Source organism: Pteropus medius, unplaced genomic scaffold (assembly GCF_902729225.1).
Source record: "Pteropus medius unplaced genomic scaffold, Ma_sr-lr_union100, whole genome shotgun sequence".
Taxonomy (NCBI): Eukaryota; Metazoa; Chordata; class Mammalia; order Chiroptera; family Pteropodidae; genus Pteropus; species Pteropus medius.
The window spans coordinates 141,339-160,916 of NW_024356105.1; the positions used below are offsets into that span (position 1 = coordinate 141,339).

The following is a 19,578-nucleotide window of genomic DNA, read 5'->3' on the forward strand; positions in this document are numbered from 1 at the left end:
TACATAATATTATTTTCTGATAATGAACATTCAACTGAATTTAGAATCTAGATTACTCAGTCCTGCTTTGTATAGATTATTTAAGATATTTTAAATAAACTATCTAGCATTGCATTTGTATAAAATAAGATATTTTAAACTACTTCTTAATTTCTTTAAATTAGAACTTTTTTCCTTAAAGAGGGAAGGTTAGTATTTACTATATTTTTTTTTCTTAACAAAGGACGCTATATTTTCCAATAATCATGGTTTTGTTATCTTGATTTTTCCTGTTCTTCTGATACTCCATTCAAGTTTCTCTAACGTAAGTGGGCATAAAAAGAGGTAAATAACACAGAAACAAACAAGAGAACAATTTTAAGAAGAAAGAATTTGTCATACTGAGAAATACTGCTCAAGGTACTGGGGTGTATGACCTCACAAGTCAATTGTTTGAATCCAAAATATTGACAAAATGCTGTGTGCTTATTTACTGAATTCCTTTTTCCAACCTTCTTTTCCTTTGCAAAAGGTGTCCAAAGTTACATAGAACCATGAAATCTTACATGTGTTTCAGAATTCTTCCTCATGGGACTGATAGGGAACTTTAGCCTCTGCTCTTTGGGCTCTTCCTGGCCATGGACCTGGTTGCCATATTGGGGAATCTGCTCATCAGCCTGACCGTCAGCTTGGACTCCCACCTCCACACCCCATGTACTTCTTTCTTTCTAACCTTTCCATGGCTGATATCTGTTTTTCCTCTACCTCTACCACTGCCCCAAAGATGATCATGGACATCCAAACTCACAGCAGAGAAATCTCCTGTGGTGGCTGCCTGAACAGATGTCTTTTTTGATCCTTTCTCGATGTGTGGATGGTATGCTTCTGACTGCGAAGGACTATGACCGATTTGTGGCTATCTGCCACCCTCTGCACTACTCAGTCATCACTGACCCATGCCTCTGCTGCTTCTTAGTTTTGGTGTCATTTTTCATCAGCCTTTTGGACTCCCAGCTGCACAATTTGATAGTGTTACAACTTACCTGCTTCAAGAATGTAAAAATTGCTAATTTCTTCTGTGACCCTTCTCAATTCCTTCATCTTGCCTGCTTTGACACCTTCATTGTTAAGACAGTCATGTATTTTGTTGGCGCCATCTCTGGTTTTCTCCCTAACTCAGGAATTTCATTCTCTTACTATAAAATTGTTTCATTCATTCTGAAAGTTCCATCAGTAGGTGGGAAGTACAGAGCCTTCTCCACCTAGAGCTCTCGTTTGTCATTTGTTTGCTTATTCCGTGGAACAGATATCGGAGTTTACTTTGGATCGGCATTGTTGCTTTCCCCCAAGAATGATGTGGTGGCCTCAGTCATGTGGATTGTAGTCACCCCCATGCTGAAACGCTTCATTTATAGCCTGAAAAACAGAGACATTAAGAGTGCCCTAGGGAGGCTCCACAGCAAAACAGTCTGGTCCTAATATCCATGTAATTCTTTTTGGAGTGTGGTTAGAAAACCCAGCAAAACCAAACATGTAAACTGAATACTGTATTCTTGGTCACATTCATTTTAGGCTCATAGTTTTCATTCCTCTCCAGGCTTCACATGTGAATGTCACTTCTTTTGATTTCTCTTTCACTGAACTGGGAGAGTATCCTGGGATCCTTTGTACATCATGATGAATGCATAAGAGATTCTCCTCAACCACTCCGGTATTCAGGTGCAATGCATGACTCTCTTGTTATTTACTTAATTTCGACATCATTTTCCACAGTTACTGCATATGTTCCATGTAAATTTTTCATTTGTCAAATCTATTTATTCAGGTAATTTATAAAGATGCAGGTAATTTCTGTGCATTTTATTGGAATCCCTTGGGGAGTTTTATAAATAAAATGACTGGTTCTATTGGAGGAGGCCATCAAGATTGGTAGGTGGTAGTTTTCATAAAGTAAAGAATTTACATCCAAGGCCTGTCTTGGGCGGCCGCAGCACAAGACAATCTATACATCTGGCCACCAAATTTAAAATTAATGTATAAAAGAGGCCTTAACTGGGCTCAGTCATGTATGACATCCAGATAGTCTCAACACATTACAACCTCAAGGCTATATATTTGGACCTGCTTCTAGCTGAGTGTAGGCAAGTGGAATGAACATTCCAAGGAGAGGGGCGGGGCAAGCAGACTCTCGTTCCCATACGAAATCTGTTTACAACTGAAAAAACTAAAAACTGAAAAGGGCCTCAAGCATAACTATTTAAACTTTAGAATTGGTGAACACAAAGTGAGCTAAAGAAAATACCTCCTGAGATAGGATGAGTTCTTAATGAGCAGAAATCAGAAGCCACTGGGGACATTTGTTGAATTTGGGCACAGAATGGTTACGGATGGGTGTGATATGAAAAGAGGGATTCCGATGATGAAAGAGAAATCATACTGGCTTTTTCTGACTGTATGTCCTGAAGGAACATGCATGGGTCTGCAGAAACACCAAATAGGAGGCAATTTCTACTCATATGTTGGTTTATCTGCAGAGAAGTTTTGCTGAGAGTATCGTGGTGTGATGGGTTGCGGACTATGCTGGGAAGCAGAGAGACATCTTTCCAGTCCTATGGTGCTTAGAGGCGATGTCCTGTTAGAGGGGGAGGCCTGTGTGGTGTGCAAATTCTAAAATGCACCCAGTGTCTTCTGCCTCCTGTATCTGGATCCATCCTCTTGAGTGTGTCCTGGGCCTATTGACTTGCTTCCAATCATCACATGGCAAAATTGGTGAGATGTCAATTCTGAGATAGGGTACAAAAAGTCTCTGGTTTTCATATTCTTGGCTTTTGTTTCTCTGCCTCCTATCTGTTTGTTTAAATGGCATCCAATAGACATGTGTGAGCTTCCCTGTGACAGAGAACTGAGGAAGGCCTCTGGTCAACAGCCCACAGGAACTCCATCTTTCCAAAATGAATGGACTTGGAAACAGATCTCTTCCCAGTCCAAATTTGAGAGGACTGCAGCCCTAGCTGACACCTTGAGTGTACTTGTTGGGTGCTCTGTTTTATTTAAGAGAAGTAGGAAGTTATAAATAAATGTATAAAAGTCTGTAGTTTTCTAGTATATCCATAATATGTTAATTAGATGGGAAAATCAGAACTTGGGCTGTCATTTATATAAACTAAACAAACAAACAAACTACAAAATACCCTTAAAAAAAAAGGAAACAGAAAGGTCCTTTGAGAGACTGAAATATTTTAGTAGCTGAGAAAATGGAAAGAGTTTCAGATTCTTGTTAAAGACCTAATTTTCCCTAATTTACAAAATAATAAATGGATTTGCACATGTTTAAGTCAAAAAGTCATAAATCGAAGAGAAAAATGATCTGCATTTTATGTTAAGATCCTTAAAACTGGAAGTCAAAGCGAAGTGTACAGCTGAGCTTTCTCCTGCGAAAAAGGGCCCAGACCCTTCTATGCACATTCACTTTTCTCCTTTTCCTCTTATGTTATTGTTAAAAGGTCCTCAGAGATTGGATGAACATGGGCCAATTTTGGTAATTATGAGCTCTGTGCATTGATCTCTCAAGGCCACTCAGGAGTAAATAATTAGCCAGGGCCTCCAGCCCTTCAGGCTGCCAGTCTCAGTTAAGCTTCATATCTGTCTTTTTCTCCCAGACTTGTCGCCTGCATCAGGAGATCCATGCCTGCATGTCTTTCTCCCAATCCTGAGGACAGGGCCTCCTCAGCCCTCATCATTCACCAGGCAGGAGAAGGCAGTGGAACTCAATTCCTAGGTCATGGTCAAGGAGAGACACAGCACAGACCAGTAAGTGCCAAGGAAGATGGTGGGTGGAGGAGGTATTATGGAAAAACTTGTTTCCTTATAATCAAGACAGCAGGACGACTGAGATGGCCAGACTGGAGAACATTAGTATGCAAAGTTTCAGCTCAGAGGCTTGTACTTTTTATGTTTTCTTTTCTGTTGGAGATTTCAGAATTCTCATTTAGAATTCTGCTCTTTGCTGCTTCCATTCCTAGCTTCCAAAGTCATTGCTCATTCCTGAGCAAGAATCCCAAAATGATCACAAATGCTGATTGTGATCATGATGCGGATAAGGAGAGTAACCACAATATCACAAATCTTTATTGAGGTTTTACTTGTCTCAGGCTCAGAGCTATGTGCTACGTAACTTTAATTTTAAATCTGCATGATACCCCCTTGTTGGCATGCTCACATTAATACTTTACAATTGAGGAAAGGAACACAATATTCTTATTTAATTTAAAACCGGTCCTTGGGTAAAAAAGAGTGAAATCAGGTGTGCATCTGAGCAGTGAGATCTATTCCCAGGATGCAAAGTGCAGGACAATGTCTTCCCATACAATTTAGGTTCATGTGGCTATCAAACTCTTGATATGTGGCTACTTCAAATGAGATGTGGTGTCAGCATAAAATACCAGATTTTTGAAGATGTACAAGAAAGGAATGCAAAAAATATCTCAATTTTGAGTGAAATTATAATATTCTTGGTATAATGGGTTAAATAAAATGTTAAAACTGAAATACACCAAAAACCAAGGAACCCGCATCTCCTTCCCTTTCCAAGTCATTGCAAGCAAAATACCTGCAGGGAAGTGACTCAGTCCCTATAATTAGTTTTCTTTCATTTTCTTTCTTTCTTTCTTTCTTTCTTTCTTTCTTTCTTTCTTTCTTTCTTTCTTTTCTTTTCTTTTCTTCTTTTCTTTCTTTCTTTTTCTTTTCTTTTCTTCTTTTTTTCTTTTTTTCTTTTCTTCTTTTTTCTTTTTCTTCTTTTCTTTCTTTCTTCTTCTTTTTTTTCTTTTTTTTTTTTTTCTTTCTTTCTTTTTCTTTTCTTTTTCTTTTTTTTTCTTTTCTTTTTCTTTTCTTTTCTTTTCTTTTCTTTCTTTCTTCTTCTTTTCCCTTCCTCTCCTGCCTTCCTGCATCTCCTGCTTCCCTGCCTTCCTGTCTTCCCATTCTGCCTTCCTGCCTTCCTGCCTTCCCTTCCTTCCTTTCTTCTTTCCTGTTCCTTACCCTCTCTTATTTTAACATGGGATATACTTCAAGGGTGGTTCTCTCTATCCAGGTCATATTTATAAATTTCTTCCTCCAGAAAACCTCAAATCATTATCTTCAGGGTGAGGGAACTCCTTTATGATGTTGATTGCTTTGTAGAGTTTATGTACCATGTGCTTAAATCAGGTCGAAATTAAGCCCTTTCTTGTGCCACAGAAGTGCCATGGATGTCATCCTAGAACCCTGAGGATCCAGATCTTTGTCAAGACAAAGCCATGGGTAATAGCAACAGCAGACATATTTAAAGGTCCTGGGAGCTCTCTGTGCTTACGAGTGCAGACCTAGCATGACACACATAAGCTGCATTTCCTTCTCCCTTCCTCTCTCCCATCCCCCCCTTCCCTTTCCTTTCTTCAGTCTCTCTCTGTCTCTCTGTCTCTCTCTGTTTCTTTCTCTCTGTGTGTCTCTGTCTTTCTCTGTACTCTCTGTCTCTCTGTCTCTCTCTCACCACTCCCCACAATTCCCTTTAATGACTTCTCTTTTGTGAGAACCACCACGATGGACCTATACTGCACACAGGGTAAATTCTTTCCCCTGAGCACCATAGGGGCCAATGCATAGTTGAAGAGCACACCAATCAGGGTAAGAATCTTTCCCTTGACCCTATTTTCATTCATATCTTCATTCTAAGATACAGATAGGTCTGGGCCAAGACACAAGACCCATTAAGGAAAGATCTAACTGCTTAATTTTGTCTCTATTAGCTATGTAATTATAGAGACTTCTACGTGAGGGTGATAAGATCTATAGGAAAGGATTGGAAAGACTCAACAAATGCAGCGCAATGCAGCACCATCCAAAGTGCAAGCTAGCTATCACACAGCAGAGCCGGAGCAAGCAAAAACACTTTGGATGCTGGTGGTCCTTGTCTCTGTACCCCACTCACCACAACAAGTGCAGTGAATGCTCTGCAGGAATAGGATGAGCTCTCACCCCAAATATGGCTTGGACATTGAGGCTGAAAATGTTACACATTGAAAAGGGTATAAAACGTTTTATTCCTCATATGAATATCTCCCTTTGTGGAGGAAGCTTAGCAGCCCATCTAAGGTGGTCTGCAATGACATGAGAGGTCAAAGAAAGTGACTTTTAAAAAAATTGTGGTTAGGTTGTGGGTTTAGGATGGGTTTAGAGAGTTCTTGCATATGCGAAGTTTGAACCTCTCATTGTTGCCAAATGAGGAAGAAGCCAGCCTTTTTAAAAATTGAGATATATTTGACACACAACATTATATTTCTTTCAGCTGTACAATATAATGATTTAGTATTTGTATATACTGCAAAACGATCATCACAAGCCTAGTTAAGATCTGTCACTATACATAGTTTCAAATTTTTTATCGTAATAAGAACTTTTAAGATCTACTCTCTTAGTAACTTTCAAATATGATATATAATATTATTAATTATAGTCACCATGCTTTATATTACACCCTCATGATATTTTTATTTTATAACTGGAGAACCCCGGCTTTCTTATCAGGTAGTTCAGATATTGCGCACAAGAGGAAGAGGAGAAAGAGTGGTTTAAAAATTGGTTAGCCAAATATCATACACACACACGAAAATGGAATCAGACACTTTATTACATAGCTCTTTTATATGTTTATAAATAGTCCAAATCAAAGGAATTAATTGCACTGCATTTGGATAAAATAAAATACATTTAAATGCTTATTAGTGTCCTTTAATTAAAGAAACTAATAAAGAACTTTTTTTTTCTAAAGGGAGAAGAATATTTCTCATTTCTTTGCTTTCTTTAACATGAGGGGACTGAGAGGTTACGCTGTTTATGGATTTTTAGATCTCTAAATAACTTTACTCCTCGAATTTTTCTAGTTCATTCTTTCCAAAGGGATGCATGTAGTAACAGGTTAATGGAGCAAATCCAATGTGAAAAAGGTTCTCAGAGGAATGTTTGTCATATCTGAGAAATACTACTGAAGGAGTATGGTCTTCGAGTGTGAATACTTTATTTATGAATTGCTTAAACTCAAAATATTGACTCACTGATGGATACTTGTATACTTGTTCCCTTTATACCAATCCTCATTTATCTTCCAAAAGGTGTCTGTGTTCTGTGGAACCACAGAACATAACAGGTGTCTTGAAATTTCTCCTCCTGGGACTCTCAGATGATCCAGAACTGCAGCCTCTAATTTTTGGCCTCTTCCTGTCCATGTACCTGCTCACCATGCTGGGGAATCTGCTCATCATCCTGGCTGTCAGCTCTGACTCCCACCTCCACACCCCCATGTACTTCTTCCTCTCCATCCTGTCCATGGCTGACATTGGTTTTACATCTACCACCATCCCCAAGATGATTTTGGACATCCAAACTCACAGCGGAGTCATCTCCTATGCTGGCTGCCTGATTCAATTGTCTTTTTTTATTCTTTTTGGATGTCTGGACAGTACACTCCTCACTGTGATGGCCTATGACCGGTTTGTAGCTATTTGTTACCCTCTGCACTACCTGGTCATCATGAACCCCCGCCTCTGCAGCCTGCTGGTTCTCGTGTCCTTTTTGATCAGCCTTTTGGACTCTCAGCTGCACTGCTTGTTGACGTCACAACTTTCCTTTTGCACAAATGTGGAAATTCCTCATTTCTTCTGTGACCCTGCTCAACTCCTCAAGCTGGCCTGTAATGATACCTCCACCAATAACACGTTAACCTATATTTTTGGTGCCATCTTTGGTGGAGTTCCACTCTCAGGGATCATTTTCTCTTACTATAAAATTGTTTCCTCCATTCTGAAAGTCCCATCATCAAGTGGGAAGTATAAAGCCTTTGTCACCTGTGGTTCTCACCTGTCAGCTGTTTGCTTATTTTATGGAACAGGTATTGGGTTGTACATCAGTTCGACTGCTTCACATTCTCCCAAGAAGGGTGCTGTGGCCTCAGTGGTGTATACGGTTGTTATCCCCATGCTGAACCCCTTTATCTACAGTCTGAGGAACAGGGACATCAAGAGAGCCTTGCAGAGGCTCCTCAACAGAACAGCATAGTTTGAATACTCCCTTTCCCCATTTTTTGGTCTATGGATTAGAAATTACTGCAAAACCAACATTTGGAGTAGGTAAACATGCCTCTTTTGGCACACAATTTTTGTAGCTCATAGTTTTCATTTCTTTTGATCTATTATATCTGAAAGTTGCTTATTTTGGCACAACTTTGATGGGATTAAGGGACTATTTTGTCATCCTATGTATGTCAAAATCACTGCACAATTGAGTTTAATTATAACTATGGATTCATATGTATTTGTCACCTATGACTCAGGCATCCTGCAGAAATTTACAATTTTTGTTTTAATACATAGCTATTTATGATTCCCAACCATGTTCACCATCCATGCCTATTTTCCATATAACTTTGGTTTTGTTCAAATTCAGATTGTGTGAGAGAATGTGTTTCTCTGTTCTTCAATCTAGGCTTCCTATTGAAAGCACCTGGTGAGCTTTATAAATCTTCATGGCTGAGTCTCATCACTATAGATTATGATTTCATTGGACTGGAGAGTGAAAATATCATGAATGAAAGTGAGTTCAGGATAAAAAGGAGATTGTAATGCTATGTCTTGATCCATGGTGTACAATTGAGGTTTAAAGTAGTGGTATGATATTTCCAGTGGCAGTGTGATTCTAACTGTCCCTGTAGATCGTTAAGTCACGATAGTCTTTATGAAAAAAATTTAATGCTATCTTCATTTTCATTACTCAGGAGTAGTAGAGAACCATGTCCTCAGCAAAGGAGAAATCTTTCTTTTCAATAGTAACAACCCCATTAGGATTCTAGATTGTAACCAAGCTTCTTTCTCTTCTGTCTTTTGCCTCCTTCTTTCTTCTACATACCCAGGTACCTATGTACATATTCATTTTTCCTTTAGAGATGCTACATGTAGTTTCTGAGGTAGCAGTCTGAGAGTTCTGAAAAGCTGTCCAGTAACTGGTTTAATCTACTCTGCCTTTTACCACTAAGCTAAATCGACTACCAACTTCACTAATAATGAATCTAATATGGCTCTAATATGGCTCAGTTTAATATTAGGTTTTTCCTCCTGCCCAAGCAGTCTAAAATGTCTCAACACTCATACTTCCTTCTCCAATTCTTCTCTATACTCCTGTTATGTGGTCATTTGGGCTCCATAATAATTTCCTCTGCCATTTATGCACATACACATAATTATCATAATTATCCCATATTGGATTTAACTGAGTGAATAGTCGCATTTTCTTTATATCAGTTAATGAGAAACCAGTCTCTGAGTTCCTCATATATAGAAACCTGATACAAGAAGACTGTCGAGATTAGAAACAAAGATTGTTGTTAAAACCATGATTCCCACATTTCTCACTTTGTTTCACCACGTAAACCAAAACTGCACTTAAAAAAAGACTTCAAGTTGCTTCCAATATACCCTGTGTCCTATCTACATGTCCGTGTATATACCCTACTCCAAGTGGATTGGGCCTTGTGGCCTACATGCAATGAATAAATGTCAAAATACATGGGCGAAAACCAGGTAGATCTAACTGGTATACCACGTGGATTCTTGAGATCATCATGCTAAGTGAAATATGTCAGAAAAAGTTTAGAACGATGTGATTTTACTTAAATGTGGGAAAGAAGAGTGAAAGCAACAAATGAACAAGACAAACAAACAAAAACTCATAGACACAGACAACAGTTTAGTGGTTACCAGAGGGAAAACGGTGGAGGGAAAGAGATTGAAAAGTGTAAAGGGTGTGAAATATATGGAGACAGAAAAATATTTGACTTTAGGTTTTGAACACACAATGCAATGCACATATGACCTATTATTGAATTGTACACTTGAAATCTATATGATTTTATTAACAAATGTCACTCTAATCAATTTGATATTAAAAAAGTTTTTAAAATGTTGGGATGTCACTCCATCATTAATGTGTAAATAGACTCAGACTTTTGACTATTAGCCATCTTCTACTCTCTCTCCAACTCTGTCTGTTGGAAGAGAGCTGTCATGTTGTCAGCTGCCCAAGGGGAAACTCAGGTGGGAGGTAGCTGAGGGATACCTTTGGCCAGCTGCACATGAGGAACTGAATCCTGCCAAAGCCACGTAAGTCAGCTTGAAATTGGATCCTCTTCTAGTCGAGATGTGAGATGACTACAGTCCTACATTTAGAATGCAGACACCTGCGAAACCCCCCGTAGGATTTAAGAAAATTGTCAATTTGATATGTCAAAATAGATGGTTGTCTAATGTAACAGCATATATAAAACAACATACAGAAAAAATTAGAATTTTGTTATTCAAAATAGCAAAAAACATATATCTCTAACACATAAAATGCAAAACCCCAAAGTAGGACTAAAGGAGGAAAAAAGGAAGTTCTCCTAAAACACAAAAATATTAAATAAAAACATAGAAATTATAGCATATTCTTGGTGTAGAAAACACAATTATCCCTACATAAAATAACTAAGTCAATGAATTTACAGTCATACAAGTTACCCGCTGCTTTTTTTTTTTTTATTGAAAAAAGTTGTCTGAGTTTATAAAATCCCTGCAACATGGAAGTGCACGTGACGTGTACAGGGAAGCTTCCTCCTTGAGAAGAGGAAGGGCCAGAATCTTGAAAGTACATTCTCTTTCCCCTTTTCCAGTTCTATTAATGACAGCAAATACTCAGAGCTTGGAATAACAAGGACCGATCTGGCTAATTGTGAGCTCTGTGCGTTGAGCTCTTAAGGCCATGCAAGAATAGATAATTGGTTTGTTTCCCCATTCCTTCAGATTCCTCATTTTAGTCCAGTGGGCCTTACATCTGAGGCCCCTCCTCTAGGAATCACTTCATTGGGAGGCCCTCGACTAACTCCACCTCACTACCAGAACTGGGGAAGGAGCCTGAACCTTCATTGCTTGCCAGGCAGGACAGGGACAGTGGATTCTCACTCCTTGGCCAAACTCCAGAAGAGATAAAACAGACCACTGAGTACCATGGAGATGGAGGATGGAGAAGGGACTGTCAGGAGCATTGTTTTTTCACCATCATGACAAACAGGAGAGTTGGGACAAACAGATGGGAGGGCACCAATATGGAAAGTTTCTGTAATTTTTTCCTTACAAAGGTAGATTCTGAATGCCAGAAGTGAGACAACTGAGCCTAATTCATTTCTGATCCCTCAGAGCATATACTTTGTTTGGCAGAGAACAACACCAATCTCTATTAAATCCTGAATAAACTCTTGGCCTCAGAAGCAGAGATCAGGTAACATGGCTTCCACACAGTGCTTTCCTTCCTGGACTGTCTTTCCTTCCAGCAATGGCTCATAGGGCTGGACAGAAGATAGAACAGTGCTTATATGTATCCATGTCACAGGTTTTCTAGGAAACCTATTATTTTGACATTTAATAGAATCTACAACATTTAAATATAAAGAAAAGGGGACAAACATTTGGTGACAAAAGCTAATCTAACTCTGGGTGAACACACAATGCAATGTACAGATGAGTTTCTGTTGAATGATACACTTGAAACATATTTGATTTTGTTAATCAATGCCACTCCACCAATTTTTAATAAAAAATTTAAAAAATGACTGAATTCAATCCAAAGATAAAAAAATTGTGGAGATTTTCAAAAAAATGAAAAAAAAAAACAAAAAGACTTGAAAAGAGAAAGTGTGATAAATCTCACTGTTTGGACTTAGACACATTTTATGATTTCCACTCATTCTGTGGATGAATTACCATGAAAGAACGGGACATGATGAGCTTCTACCTCTCTGTCATACAATAGAATAAAATGTCATTAAATCTTTTTTTTTGAACTGTATTTAATTAACAAGCCCTCTCTTCCAATATGTTTTAAAAACCATGACTGAACATTTATTAAGGACAAATCTCTGTTAGGTGCCACAGGTGCCCCAGAGATGGGTATCATTTCACTATTTCTATGTAAGAAATATCAGCACAGAAAAGTGGAGAGATTTACACCCTCCCTACATTAAGTGGGTGAGAGCTGTGGACTCAGACATCTCTTGATTTCCATCCTGGGGTCTGTCCCCTCCACTACGGAACAATCATTATTTCTTTCCAAACCTGCCTTAGTCTCAGATGAGCAAATGGAGGTAGAACGGCCAATTCCTTTCCTTGGGATTTTTCCAGTTCTTCTGTGAATTAGCAGAATGGATCAAGTGGTTTGCAAGGATCCTTACTGCATGAGTATTGTTGATCATAGGGTTTTCTATGAATAGTAATAAATTTTCCAGCACATTTTGTAAACCTGAGATGTGGAAATATCATTCTTTATACAAAATGGGAATTTTCATGTGGCTCCATCATGAAAAGTCTACCGCTAGTCAGACTTCAGGTATATTTCTAATTTTATACCTTGGCAATCAGAGCATGTAGATGATTTTGTCTGACTTTTCTGTTGGGAGGACAATAGTAAAGTTGCACATGTATCAAGTTGTTATAACTAATGCAATTATGTGTTTATATCTCTAGGAAATTCTCACTTGTACGACATTAAGAGGGGCATAATAATTTTCTTAGCAGTGTCATGAAAAAAATTGAAAAATAAAATGAAGTTTATCCCTCAGGTAATAGTATACGTCATTTAAAGTGTTGAACAGATGTATGTACTTCACAGAGAGACCTTAGACACAATGCTGTAGTAAGAGAGAACTCAGGAAACAATATGTGTAGCATGAGGGCATTAGGTAAATTTTCAAGAGAATGGTTTGTGAATATAGAAATCAATACTAATGTTATAAAAACACTGAAAGGAAAACGCATCCACCAAATTCATGACAGCATTTCCCTCTGGAAAACTAATGTGCAGGGGAAAAAGACCATAGGTCTAGCAAAAAAACCTCTCAAGTTTTATCAATAATAAATATGAGTTCTAAAGCAAGTATTATCAAATATTTATATTTTAATATGGGTAGTGGGTGACAATGGTGCCGATAATAATTGATAAAATCAGTACAACATTTATTAATTGCATAACAATTATTCTCTTCCCTGGCTATAAGTTAGTATGCCCAAAGGACTTATGTGGAGAGATTCTAATTTAATTGGTTTTGGGCTATGACCAGTCCATCATTAAATTTGAAAAGATGGGTAGGTAATTTAATGATCAACTAGCATTGATAAACACTGTTTAATTCTGTTATATTTATAATTGAATTTTATTTCTTGCAGCAACCCTATAATGTCAGCTCAAATAATACACCCATTTTACAGGAGCAAACTACCCAGGTGTTTGTAATATAAGTCTTTGTTCTTTTGCCTTTTATTTTTCTCAAATTACATCATGTGTTGATCTGTCAAGAGAAATGAAGACCTGAGTGGCCTTCAGGGAGCTGAATGTAGGAAAAATGTAATCCATGTATAAGGAAGGATTGACTTGAAAAGTTCCTTAGCTGGAATAAAGAAAGCCAGCTGAAGGTTTGAGACCTGACTTTGCACCTGAATTCCTCAAGTGTTCATTAGGAGATTAAGTTTGATGAGAAATCAAACCTTCACAAATGTTATTATTTGAGACAAATTTAAAGAGTTTACCAAGCCACTACAAATAAAAACAGTAAAGAGCAAATTCAGCCTCTGATATTTCTCTGAGATTGTGTATTAATGATAGAAAATAACCTTTCAAAATGAAAAATAAGTCCAGAATGTTCATGAAAGTTAATGATTATTTAATCATTGGTGCATTGTAAATGAATACCATCTTTAGGATCAGTAATGCTGTATGTTTTCCTGCATTTAACAAGAACATATTTTTCAAAATGTGAAGTCCACCAAGGCCAAATTTTTGTATATTTGAGTTACATTTGAAGGGACTTTTCCAGACAACCCACACATTTGAGTGAACACTTATCTCCAGAGAAGATGGCTTTTATAAAACCAAATAAAGAGAGAAAACCCTTAGAAATAATTTCCATACAAAAATGCTATCTGATTATGAACATTTTATTTTCAATTTAGAATCCAGTTAATGTAGTTTTAGCTCTTCTAGACTACATTCCAAATTAAGAGAATTTCTTATACTGCATTTGGATAAGATAAAGTCGTCTTGACTACTCCTTAGCGTCTTTTAATTACGATGATGTTTTTTCTTAAAGAGAGAAGAATACTTCTTATTCCATATTTTTGTTTAAAAGTAGAAGGCTGATATTTTGCTCTGATCATGGATTAGTCTTCTCAGAATGACTTTTCTTTAGTAGTCTTTGACACGTATCTCTAAAGTGGGTGTATATAGAAACAAGTGAATAGCTGAGGAAAGAGTTCTAAAAAGAGTTCACAGCTGAGAAATGTTGCCAAAGTTAATGGGTTGTATGGTCCTCAAGTGTAAATGCTTTACCTGTTAATTGCTTAAATCCGAAATATGGACACTTAGTTGGGTGCCTCTATACTTGTTTTATTCACACAACATTTTCTCTCTCTCCCTCTCTCTTTTTTTTTTCCCCCAGAATGTGTTTCTTCTGCATGGAACCATGCAGTCTCACAGATGACTCAGAATTCTTCCTCCTGGGACTCTTAAATTGTCCAGAACTGCAGCCTCTTCTGTATAGGCTATTCCTATTCATAGACCTGGTGACTGCTCAGGAACCTACTCATCATTCTGGATGTCATCTCTGACTCCCACCTCCACACCCATATGTACTTCTTCCTTTCCAATTAGTCCTTGGCTGACATCAGTTTCAGCACGACTATAGTTCCGAAGATGCTGGTGAACCTGAAGACATACAGCAAATCCATCACCTATGCAGATTGCCTAACTCAGGTTACCTTTCTTCCCTTTCTTCATACTTGAACAGTCTACTCCTGGCCCTGACGACCTCTGATTATTTGCTGGCTATTTGGCAACTCCTACACTATCTGGTCATCATGAACCCCTTCCTCTTGTTCATCTTGTTGTCATTTTTCATCATCCTTTTGAACTCTGAGCTGCACTATTTGATTACGTCACACCTTACCTTCTGTGCAGATGTAAAAGCCCTCATTTCTTTTGTAACTCTCCTCAACTCCTCAGGCTTGCCTGTAAATATACCTCCACCAATAACATGTTATCCTATTTTATTTGTGCCATCTTTGGTGGTGTGCCACTCTCAGGGATCTTTTTCTCATACTATAAAATCATTTCCCTTATTCTGAAAGTCCCTTCACCAGGTGAGAAAACTTTTTCATCTGTGTTGCTCGCCTGTCAGTTGTTTGCTTATTTTACGGATCAGGCCTTGAGGTATACCTACGTTCATCTGCCTCATCTTTCCTTAAGAAGGATGCGGTGGCCTTTGTGATATACACTGTGGTTACTCCATGCTGAATTCTTTCATCTACAGCCAGAGGATGCTAGAGTGCACTGTGGAGGATTATCAAAAAAATAATCCTGTGCTATCTTTTTTTTTTACTTTATAGAACTGGAAAAAGCAGCATAATCACACATGTGCAGCAAGGAATTTCTGACTCTGCAGTCGTGTAGTTCATATGTACCTAATTGCTCTCTACCTTCTGTTGACACAGATTTTTCTCTTTGTATAGCTGTAATGAAATTGGGAGATTATTTTGGATTCTCCAGTTAAGTCATAGACCCTCCAGGATTATGTGTAGTACATCAGTACACCCTTCTCACTTTCCTTATGCAGGATCCAAGTCTCTTGGTCATAAGCAGTCTTGCTTTTATCATTATAGAGCTATTCAAGTGTTTCTATAAACACCCACTTTACAGACACTGGGTCAAAGAATATAAAGTAATTATAGCTCTCTCTTTTATTTTTATTTTTCTCATATTTTTTCTATTTGCTAGGATGCTTAAATGCTACTTTTAGAACCAATACATTCATATTTTTGCTCCTTCATTATGTTGGTCAGATTCTTGATCAAATAGGATGACTATTGAATTCTCTGTCTAAACCAGGGTGTTTTGAAATTGAAATGCAACAGTATTCATACTAAGTTTGAAGAAATATTTGTCAATGAATCTTCCCAAGGAAAACTGGGATATACCATTCCCAAGCAAAGGGGATCCCCAGTTTTCCTAATAATTCTCTTTCCCATTCCAACATCTCCCTAGTCAATTAAATAGCCAGACATAAAAGGATAAATACTGTATTATTACAAGTATATGAGGCACCTAAAGTAATCAAATTCATAGAGATATAAAGTAGAAAAGTGATTGGTAGGAGCTGGGTAAAGAGGAAATACAGAGTTAGTGTTTAATGGGTAAATAACGTTACATTTTTGCAAGATAAAAGGGGTTCTGGAAATGAATGATGATGATGGTTGCAGAACATTGGGAATATACTTAATATAAGTGAACTGTACACTTAAAAATGGTTAAGAGGGCAATTTTGTTTTTTAGGCGAGGCAACCCTTGGTTGACCTCACAGATTGCAAGGATCTTGTCATCTTGCAATTCCATAGTTTTTATTTATTTTTTTTTAGGCCTACAGCACCTGGTTTTCCTACGTGGTCTCCTATTGAAGTACTAACCAGGCCCGACACTGCATATCATCCAAGATCTGACAGGTTCGGCCTTGCTCAAGGTGGCATGGCCATACACTTGATGACAAATTTTATGTTATGTTATTTTACCATGACAAGAAAGGACTTCTCTTAGGAATGAGGGACATGTTGCACAAGACATTGGGTGTACCACTTAGCCCTCAGCATCAGATCCCATAGATCTGCCTCAGCTACAGAGTGCCAGCTAACCATGGTCATGCCTCCTTCTGGGGAAGCCCACATCCAATGACATTTGGCTCATTATCCCTGTTCCAGCCAATAATAAAAGATCATCCTAGACCCACAGTTCCCTGCTGACTTTAGGAGGCCTTTGATGGGTTTCAACTTGACTTGACCTTTTCCACTGTTCTTCCTTTCTACGAAGAGTTTGCCAAACCACAGTGTATGAGGGAATAGACCCTTCAAGACTCTCTTTATTTCAGACACCAGCCACAATTTCAGAAGTCTCTAGGGCCACCCTCACTTTAGACCAGTTAAAGTGAGGGCCACCCTCACTTTAGACCAATTCAAGGACTCCCTCACATTCGATAACTTCATAGAATGACTCAAACTGAGGGAATTCCTTCAGGTTCAATAATTCATCAGAATGAGTCACAGAACTTGGGGCGGTTTATACTTATGATCACAATTTTATTATAGCAAAAGAATACAAATTAGAACTAGCCAAAAGAACAAAGGGCAAGATTTGGAAAGTGCCATATGTCATTGTCTTATTGTCCATTCCCTGTGAGTCTAGATCTCTTACTGCTCCTGACCACACTGTGAGACAGCACTCCGAGTATTTCCCACCAGGTAGTTCATGTGAGGCTTCATTACATAGGAGTGATTAATTAAAAGCTTGCTCATTTGATTGAACATTCTTTCCAGCCTCTCTCCCAAAAGTTTGAGCTGGCATCCCTTTGCCCAAGGCTCTAACACTTTTTTTTTTATGTGTTTGGCCTTTTTGGCATGTCCAGTCCCCATTTTGAGTCATCTCATTAGCACAAACTATCAGGTATGGTCTATGGGGTGTATCATAAATAACCAGTCACTCCTATCGCTCAATTTCAGGGGCTTATAGGTTACCTTCCAGGAGTTCGGACAAAGGTCATAACTCTCTTTAGGTGAGGAAAAATTCCTTACGACACATCTGCCCTTCCACAGGTGTTGAGTCCAGGAGCATTGCCTGGTAAATATCCTGCATGCCAATCAGTGTTTCAGAGTCTGCTTTGCAAGGTGTAATAAAATTATTTGGAGAAGATTTTAAAGATAGTTTCAAGGTAGTTCTTTGAACTGTCAGCAATGTTCTGTAAATTCCAAACCCAATGCTGGGCTTAGTGATAGGAAAATTTGAGGAGAGGAGATGAAGTATAGAAATTTGGGTACAGTCTGGAGGGCCTCAAAGAAAATCTTAATGAACCTGGAAATCCAGACCAAGAGATGTTTGATAGAAAGGAAGTACAGAGTTTGAAATAATAAGAGAAGATAAAATCTACTTGAGAATTATACTTCAAAATGTTTATTTTAATATATTAAAGCCCAGGGTTTTTAAATAAATATGACTTAAGAATGGTAACTTTTTGGCCTCTGTCAATCTCTTCAAATTTCTAGAGGTCCTAAGATCTAATAATAAGCACGTGCTTGCCCATGATTTTGGGTGCAAGTTTGATGAGGTTTCCCTGATTCATCTCTTCTTTAGGTTTTGGGGGCATTGAGTGCATGGACAATCAGTGTTTAACAGTAAGGATATTCCTGTCCTTCTGGGAAGAGCAGATTCCTGAAGAACTGAGGAGTATTCCAAGGCTTGTCCTTTAGAATAAAGAGATACAGAGATGGGCGACAGCAAATAGAAGAAAGACTTTTCACTGCATGCTGGCAGACACACTACTTAACTCTCTTCTTGTTTCCACCATCAAAATCCAGTAACATGTAGCTGCTCAGATTCTCAGAAATAGAAATTTACTCTCTTCCAAGTCACTAGTTCTCTCTGCCCACACCAAATCTTGTCATTATAGTTTCTCTCTTCCTTTCCTCCTTGTCAAAGCAAATAAAATATTTGAGCAACTTGCCTTAGTTATATGATTTACTTTTCCCATTCTTTAAAAACAGCTCATATAAACATTTTACTTTTGCAAGCATGTTGTAAATGGCTTTGAAATATTCACTGTGTCTCCCTTTACATAGAAGCCAGTTTTACATAGAAGCCAGTTTACATAGAAGCCAATTTTTCAGTGTCATCAGAACTTGTGACTTCTCTAGTTAAAAACTTCCAGTCATTTTGTGTTACTCCTAAAGTAAAATCTGAACTCTTTGCCAAGGTCTATAAAACCCTTCATTATTTAGTCTCTTCTATTCCTTTCCAAATCCCTCACTGGTCACTGGACCAGCACTGCCAGTATCATCTGGAAGCTTAGAAGTGCAAATGTTCAGTCCCCACCCCAGACCTGCTGAATCAAAACCTCTGCATCTGGACTCATGTAGCTGTAGTTTAAAAGGACTATAGAGTCTATTACCACACACCAAAATTAACTCAAAATGTATTAAGGACCTGAATATAGTATCTGAAACAAGAAAATGCATAGAAGAAAACATAGGCACTAAACTCCAGGACCTGGGATTTAAGAGGATTTTATGAAGCTGACCTCCGTGGCAAGGGAAGTAAAAGCTAAACTACACGAATGAAACAAATCAAACTAAGAAGCTTCTGCTCAAAAGAAATGCTCAACAAGGTAAAAGGACAACCATCTCAATGAGAAAATATACTTGCAAGCAACACTTCAGATAAGGGCCTAATATCCAAAATATACAAAGAGCTCGTACAACTCGATAACAATGAAACAGAAAATGATCCAACCAAAATATGGGCAGAGGCCCTGAAAAGACACTTCTCCTGAGAAGACATAGACATGGTGAACAAATATTTGAAAAGATGCTCAACATCTCTAGCTATTAGAGAAATGCAAATCAAAACCACAATGAGATACCATCTCACACCTGTTAAAATAGCTATAATCAATAGGACAGA

At 38.1% G+C, this 19,578-nt stretch overlaps 1 protein-coding gene and 1 pseudogene across 1 annotated transcript; both read left to right on the forward strand.

Annotated features, from left to right (window-relative positions):
* Nucleotides 1–543: 543 nt before the first annotated feature.
* On the forward strand, nt 544–1,458 carry LOC120600556 (putative gustatory receptor clone PTE01; annotated as a pseudogene).
* A 2,268-nt stretch (nt 1,459–3,726) lies between these two features.
* LOC120600557 (olfactory receptor 18) lies at nt 3,727–8,064 on the forward strand. The gene is made up of 2 exons (XM_039859966.1): nt 3,727–3,789; nt 7,122–8,064. Exons 1-2 carry the CDS (start codon nt 3,761–3,763, stop codon nt 8,062–8,064), a joined length of 972 nt encoding a protein of 323 aa, XP_039715900.1. The 5' UTR covers nt 3,727–3,760.
* The last annotated feature ends 11,514 nt before the right edge of the window (nt 8,065–19,578 follow it).